Source organism: Musa acuminata, chromosome BXJ1-5, assembly GCF_036884655.1.
Source record: "Musa acuminata AAA Group cultivar baxijiao chromosome BXJ1-5, Cavendish_Baxijiao_AAA, whole genome shotgun sequence".
Classification (NCBI taxonomy): domain Eukaryota; kingdom Viridiplantae; phylum Streptophyta; class Magnoliopsida; order Zingiberales; family Musaceae; genus Musa; species Musa acuminata.
The window spans coordinates 42,864,210-42,871,667 of NC_088331.1; the positions used below are offsets into that span (position 1 = coordinate 42,864,210).

Below are 7,458 nucleotides of genomic sequence, written 5' to 3' on the forward strand. Positions count from 1 at the left end.
AAAAATATTGTCATAGTAGAGTGGTGAAAGTTTGATGTGGTTTGGTTGAAGTTGACATTTTGTACTTGTAAATGAACTAAAATACACTACCTATCTAACAAATTTAAAATTTAATATATAATTATCATAAAATATTCTAATAATAGAAAATTTGGTATTAATAATAATATCCTAATTTGATCGAAGTTGATCATATTATACTTAAAAATGAACTAAAATATACTCATTCACAATACCTATCTAATTGAGAATTATGCAATCAAGTATATTTCAGTTCAAAATTTAGTCTTTGGGTGAGCTTTGTCTAAAATACTTTGAACTTGTACATTCTCACCCACATATGATTTTGATGCTCATTCATATTTTTTTTTTTTGGATGATTTTTGAAGAATTACAATTTGAATTTTAGAATCATTTTTAGAGGAGGAGGAAGATGAGATGAAGCCAAAGGATGAGGAGGGGTCATTTATGAACCATATGCATAGAATGGATCGATTCAACATAACAAAATCAGAATGGACTGGTGCAAAAAGAAGCGAATTATGAATTCTGCATTGTCCCAATGTCATTTAACCTAAAACATTTAATACATTTCTATCTAAATGGGAAAATAGGGCTGCTCCCAAGCAAAAATATTAGGCTTATCTTTATCATCTATCGAATCTTCTTTCATATCAACTATGACTTGTACGTGTATGTCTATATCATAACCATATTTTAATTAATTTTTTTTGATCAATCTGAAGCCATTTTGGCACATTTTATCATAAATAATTTAGAAAATGTTTGATGATATATAAAGAAGTATATAATTTTATAAAACTGAGATTAAAATCGTTTATATTTTGTTTTACCTCATTCCTTCAAGTGATTAGACCGAAGATGTATTTAGTAAAACCCCTTTAAAGTTCAAGCTGATATTTTTATTTATTTATTGAGGGCATCAAAAGACCATAATGAATTAAGTATCCATTTTGTAACTCCAGAATGAATTATTCATCTTGTAATTTCGGAATGAAAACATTCAGGTCAATGTTTGTTTCTATAGTGTCAAATGTATCATACATAAGAGAGATATACTAATCACTTCAAATATTTTAAATATTTTTTTATCCTAAACATGAGCATAATACATAAAAAAAATAGGTTAGTTACATGGAGCACTTCCGATATTTCACTTATATTTGATGGACACATCATACATAAAAAAAAATGCACATAACATATTGCACTTTAATTTTTGTGTGTTCATCACACACAAGAGAAATATTAAACGTTTAAATGCTCTTTGTTTAGAATGAAGATTCATTTAAAAATATTTCTTTATGTAATATCTGTTCTATAATTATCAGATTAATAAGAAAAAAATTTCTTTAGGTACCATGCTGAATGTACCTAACATATCATGGAAACTTTTTTTTTATTTTTTTTATTTTTTTAACATTTAAATTTTTTATTATATTATTATTATTATTTTTTGAAATATATAAATATTATTATTATTATATTATTATTTACATTAAATTTAATAAAGTCATATTTTAATTTTAATTTTAAAATAATTATTTATTATTAATATAAAATTGATATATATAAAAATAAATTATTATTTTTAATCAGTTCAAATCATGGGTTGGTTCAATTGACTGATTTAAAGAGGAAGGAAAATAGAAAATAAATAAATAAACGAGTAGTTCGAGTTACTTTTGTTATTTAAAAAATATCAGAAAAAATCAATATTCTATGAGAAAAAAAAGTAATATGTGAGTATTGCTGGCAAAAAAAAAAAATTGTTAAATCTATCATTGCAGGAAAAAAAGGCAAATTCCAAGACCTGCCTTCACCATTGATCTTTTATAAACTAAAGGCAAAAATTTTGGAATATTATATCTATCATCAGTATAGTTCTCTTTCTTGTTTCATTGATGATTCTTTCATTTCATGTCTGCTTCAAACTTTCTTCGGTTTTCCAGTACATGTATGTTTGTTCCATGAAATCCTCATCTTATGGTGACCATGAAAAATGTGCTATTTTACTGCTGATCAATGCAGCTGGTAACTTTCTTCTGAACATCGACTAATCCAAATGCCGATGACCTTCAACTGTTCATGGATCACAGAAACAAGAAACTGATTCAATTTTACCTGCTTGTGGTTAGAACGCCTAGTGTATACAAGCAAGGGAGGAAAGGGTATGTTGGATAGATTTACTCACAACATTATTCTGAGGCTCCCTCCAGTAGAATCCCTGGATAAAAACTGGCAAGATGTTGCAGCCTATGAGAATGTAGATCATTAGTGCATGCCTCCCCAACCATTCCATGGCCAAGGTTGGCTTCCTATAGCCACATACATCAACCTGTACCCATCAAGAACCATAAGCATTAAACAGTATTACAATAACATTCCAGCTGACCAGTTTTATCGAATGGTAGAATGGAAATGTTTAAATAGAAGAGAGTTTTGGATCTCTTACCAGCACATACACTCCAGTAAAGAGAATCCCTGCAGCTCCAGCAGTGACAAGTGTATAACTTAATGTGTACAAAGCCTTGTTCATATGAATTCCTGTGATGAAGACAAGTTCAGTTGCTCAAGTTTACGTAGAACTCCATTCTAAGTGACATGAACAAGAAGGGGCGATTTGGTGGGCACCACAAAAGTCCAAGGAGAAGGCCAGGGCTAACATCCAGAAGGAAGGAATCGACCACCGGACAATTCTTTCCTTGTGATCCTGCAGTCCAGCACGTTGGAACAGTGTTATAAATTCATCGCAAAAAGTTACTCATGATTCAAAGACAGATTAAGGAAATACCAGGACCTTGAAGTGAATGATAACATGCCCGAATTGCAACCCGATCAAACAAGTAACAATCGCCATGACAGAACTGCAGCATCGACTAATATTATTTTCAGGGGAAAAAAGGGCCAATAGGAAGAGACTAGAGATTAAGATGCCAAGGGAAGTGACGACAGCTGACCTGAGCAGTCCTTCAGGATCAAAAGGAGCTTGGCACCATGGAGGAGCATCAGATGCAAGTGGGCCACTAGCTGGTGAATTTACGCTGCATTGCTGAAGACACAGCAAGAAACTAAAATGTTAGGAATGGAATGAAAAAATCCATAAAGTAGAGTTGGTATATGTTAGAAACCTTCGTTCTCTCGTAAGCAGGACGTCGATAGAGATGCTGGATGCCAAGGACTTGGCGGTCAATCATTCCCACAGCATTGCAAGCAGGTCCTGTGTCACCCCTCACCCCACATTTGACCTAAGATTTAGAAATATCGATTATTCTATATTGAATGATTCAACTAAAAAACATCTGCAGAGGCGACAGAAGTGTGTAATGGAATGCATTGGACTCACTGAAAAGGTCATAGGCTTGGAGCCTGCCACTGCTATCTGGTATTCCCAGTCAGGAACATGTAAACCATAAAGGAGAACCAAGTAAATGGTTGTAAGAATGAGAGCCACCAACCTATGTGGAGAAAAGAAAGCTGCAAGTGAGACAGAGATTCATGGATAAAAAAAAGGCTACTAAAGTTTTTTTTTTTTGCCAATAATTTCTTCTATCTATCCACTAGCTTTCTGTCGCATCCTAGAAAGATTATGATCGAACACGACTTCATTATCAACAAAAACACCCAGTCATACTTACAGTTGAAATTGGCATCGCCTAACTAGGCAGTATCCAGAATTAACATCACCATCATCATCATTTCTAAGCCAGATTTCACATAGTGCAGCCAGCAGATAGGCTATTGCAATTCTCTGCAAAAACACAGTTGAATAAATAATCTTAGAAAGGCGAAAATTCATTATAACAATGCCTTAAAAGATCTAAGGGATGATATGGAGTTCTGACATTTGCATCCTTCGACCTGCAGGATTTATTAGTGAATTTATCGTTAAAAAAAATCTATTTTCATCCATTTTGTTTTAATTTCACTCATCCAAAGAAATCAAAATGGTAGATTTATTAGTGAATTTTGAAGCGATGTGATTCAATTCCAACTAAATAGTTTAGAATCGAAATTATGCTTAAAATAGAATGATTGTTTGCGACTCATTATGAAGCTTAATGATTGATGTCTTACCTGAAGTACACCCATCCATCGTATCCTCGAGATATCAACTCCATAGGTCAAACTGTGAAGGTTATGGAAATAGCCACCTAAGAACATAATTATTAACTTAGCAAGTGACCAAATTATTAAAATAAAATCTGTAATCATGGTATGCGGAAAAACTTTTATGTCAAGATTGACATCAAATTTTTTTGTATTGATCAATAAATTTTTTTGTATTGATCAATAACCATAATCAGAATTCAATTATATCTATAATATATTTTATCTAATTAAATAGGATCACATAATCTAATACAAATATGATTTCAAGGCATTAAGAAAATTAACAAGTTTTGCTTGAATAAATATACTGCAGTATGATATATCTGTCGTAATAGACAAGAAAAAGTAGTATACCTTGAACAATAAGGCCTACAACGAAGAGCTTCGTTGCTCGAAGTACTGCTTTCTTGGTTGCTGCGGCCTTGTTTGAGACTCTCTGCACATGAAGTGGAGTCTAAACAGAACCATTTTGGTTTTATCCTTCAACACTTCTATAATCACTGAAGAAGTTTACCTTCTGATATCTAGCAAATGAAAACTTCAAAAAAAAAAAAAAAGAAGAATAAAAGATTTTTTTGTCAATCCATTAGGCTTACCTTATACGTAAGTGCCAGTGCAACTCCAACTATTAACAAGAAAAATGGCATGACAAAATCAGCAAGGGTTATGCCATCCCATGGAGAATGGGTGATTGCAGGAAAAAATGCTCCAGCATCATCTACGAAGATCATGAGCTGCAACAAATGACAGTTCTATAATCATTTTCTGGATGTAACAAAACCCAACTTCCTACGAAACCAGAGGTATAAGTACGTCAAATCATGTTTCTCGATTTGGTTTTTCATAAATTCCATTTGAACAAACGAGCAAAAACATAATTTCTACAATGTTAAATCCTTAATACAAAACTTTCTCATGTCTATTCAGATCTGAGATATAGTTTCATTTCGATGATCCTTATCCCAGAGGAATTATTGAAAAGAACATCAGAAGCTTTTCACATCAATTGGGAGTTTGTGATCTTCAGTTGAACTTGTTAAATGTCACTATGAATAATGTATCACATTTGGGAAAACGAAAACATTTAATTGTTATGATATAAAAAAATCGAGAACACGAAAACTCAATCCGAAGCCACAAAACTGAGGCTTCAAAACTTGGATGCGAAGGGACAGGGATTTTACTGCCGCAAGTCAAAGTTGTACACATCACAAAATGCCTTACAAGTGGCAGCTCTCTAATAAACTGTTTTATCTGCGCCACTTGAACTTGGTGACCGGAGACTCTGTTTTAGGAGCAGCACCCTACTTCCGGCGGCGAACCCAATTAAAGAGTGGATTGGCAGCTAAAAGGAATGGCTTAGCAAGTGGCCAAAGGGAGCAGGCCGACTTCCACAACCGTGCAAACAAAAACAAATTGACAGCTATCCCTGTAGTAAGGCATTAGGTAGATAGGCATCAGATAGAGACGCACCAAACCTTGATACTATATGATACAAGTGTGTGAAGCACTTGGGCCATCCTGATAACTCAGAAGAACTTGAGAACTACTGTTGTACGTACAGATTCTTTAACGAAGGGTGGGTGCCAGGAAGCAAAGCAACAGCAGAATAGCAGCTTCTGTCTTGCTGTCCCGCTCACTCAGTGGAGCTGTCATATAGTGGGCTCCTGCACCTGTCGTGTTCACTCAAAACAAAGTTCGATGAGGTGAAAGAAGTGGCTGCGTTGGCCAGGTCACTTCTCCCTACGGAGCCGGATGGGTCAACCCAGCTCGATCTCAAACCATAGACTTCAATTGTTCATGTACGTCACCAACCACAAGGCTAACTTCACGGGAAAAGGATAAAAAAGGAAAGCAAGTCTACATCTAATGGGTTCGACAGGTACGACCGCCGTAGGAGCCATGCCCGAGCTCCACTAATGGCGGATGGCCGTGCTCACCCACAGAGCATCATGGTGAATAACCTTGGTTGGTCCATCTCCAAGTACAGCAGTCGAATTCCAAGATGGTGGAGGAAGGAGCGACTGCCCTGCACGCAGCAACGGCAGTGATACCGTGATCGAATGATTTCATCTAAAAGTGGGATTGGCGAGGATCCACGGCCTTGGACTGACCCGACATGGTATCCCACGACTAAGGCATAAAAAAGAGATGGCTGTCGGCCGATGACCGAGTCTTCCGGGGTTCAGCTGACGACAAAGGATTATTCTTTGTGTGCGTGTGTCGACGAAAGCTGGAAAGAGATGCAGAGGGAGTGGAGGCTGCTGTTGGCGGAAGCGAAGGATTTGAATGCACACAAGAAGAGTGAAGACCGATTGCTGGCTTCATGAACGGAGGAATAAAGTCACAAAGATCAAATATTATCCATCCAAATTTAGAATTCGGTACCATGCCAAAGGCGATATTCTTATTCTTATTATTTATTCTACCCGTCAAAAGTACTAATACCGAGAAAATACTTAATGATGATGAAGCAGAGATATAACTGGTGACCTTACTGCTAATAGAGCGTGATTAATTAGGATATCTATTAGTAAACTGTAGAGTAAATTCGGGGAGGAGAAGAGAGGCAAACATCAAACGTTACTGCAATTAATTATAATATTAAAGGAGATAATAAATGAATAAAAATTATATGAAAAATATTAAAAATGAAATAAAAATAATAAATTAGTGACGAGATTTTTGCGGAGATGGAAGCAACGAGGAAGAGACAGCGGACTTACGGCCACGGTCAGCCCCCGGAACACGTCGAGGGAGACGAGGCGTGGCTCCCGATTCCGGTTGGCCGGCGGCAACTCCTTCTCCGCCGGGGCCTCCGGACCGCCGGCCTCGATGTCGGCCTTGCGCGGGGACAGAAGCGCGTCGGCGGCGGCGACGGCGATGACGCTGATCTTGCTCTCGGGCTCGGCTGCGGCCGTGGCCTCTTCGCCTTTGATGAGTTCGTACATCTCCATCTCGTGGATGAGAGGAAGATGGACAGAAGAAATGGAGGAGAGAGGGAGCAGTTCTCCTCCCCTTCCAAAACTGAAAGGAGGAGGAGCAGGAGGACGAGGGAGGGGGAGAGGTTTAGAGGGATACGGTGAGGGATCAGGGTTGAAGGGACGATGTGTCTTCAGCGTTCATAACCGCTCGTTTTGTGAGTGCGGAGGGGTGTGTTGAGCGCGCCTTGGCATCCCATTGCTTCTCCTCCTGCTGTTATTTATAAGGACGAGAGTAGAGCCGCTGCATGTGGATTTATTCTTATAAGCAGCAGAAAATAAAAAAAATATATATCGTTAAATTCTAATCCGATATATCGTTGAAAATTAAATTTAATTTCAG

General features: G+C 36.8%; 1 protein-coding gene across 4 annotated transcripts; it reads right to left on the reverse strand.

Moving 5' to 3' along the window:
- Positions 1 to 1,805: 1,805 nt before the first annotated feature.
- LOC135584711 (uncharacterized) lies at positions 1,806 to 7,306 on the reverse strand. 4 transcript variants are annotated; one of them, XM_065184205.1, is made up of 13 exons: positions 6,861 to 7,306; positions 4,731 to 4,868; positions 4,489 to 4,570; positions 4,099 to 4,175; positions 3,660 to 3,772; positions 3,368 to 3,479; positions 3,153 to 3,269; positions 2,982 to 3,073; positions 2,822 to 2,888; positions 2,656 to 2,734; positions 2,477 to 2,568; positions 2,216 to 2,359; positions 1,806 to 2,103 (listed from the first exon to the last, which is right to left on the reverse strand). In XM_065184205.1, the coding sequence occupies exons 1-13, from the start codon at positions 7,089 to 7,091 to the stop codon at positions 2,044 to 2,046; spliced, it is 1,404 nt and encodes a 467-aa protein (XP_065040277.1). In that variant the 5' UTR covers positions 7,092 to 7,306; the 3' UTR covers positions 1,806 to 2,043. The 4 variants fall into 4 exon arrangements, with proteins under 4 accessions (XP_065040277.1, XP_065040276.1, XP_065040278.1 ...); XM_065184204.1 differs by having other exon boundaries at positions 4,489 to 4,588; XM_065184206.1 differs by lacking the exon at positions 6,861 to 7,306 and having other exon boundaries at positions 4,489 to 4,651; positions 4,731 to 4,854.
- Between the last annotated feature and the right edge of the window lie 152 nt (positions 7,307 to 7,458).

Coding starts and splice junctions, on each gene's coding strand:
- LOC135584711 (XM_065184204.1), bottom strand. CDS start 7,091: ATGGAGATGTACGAACTCATCAAAGGCGAAGAGGCCACGGCCGCAGCC. Junction 3,270..3,367: donor CCAAGCCTATGACCTTTTCA/GTGAGTCCAATG, acceptor TCTAAATCTTAG/GTCAAATGTGGGGTGAGGGG. Junction 2,569..2,655: donor CTTCTCCTTGGACTTTTGTG/GTGCCCACCAAA, acceptor TCTTCATCACAG/GAATTCATATGAACAAGGCT.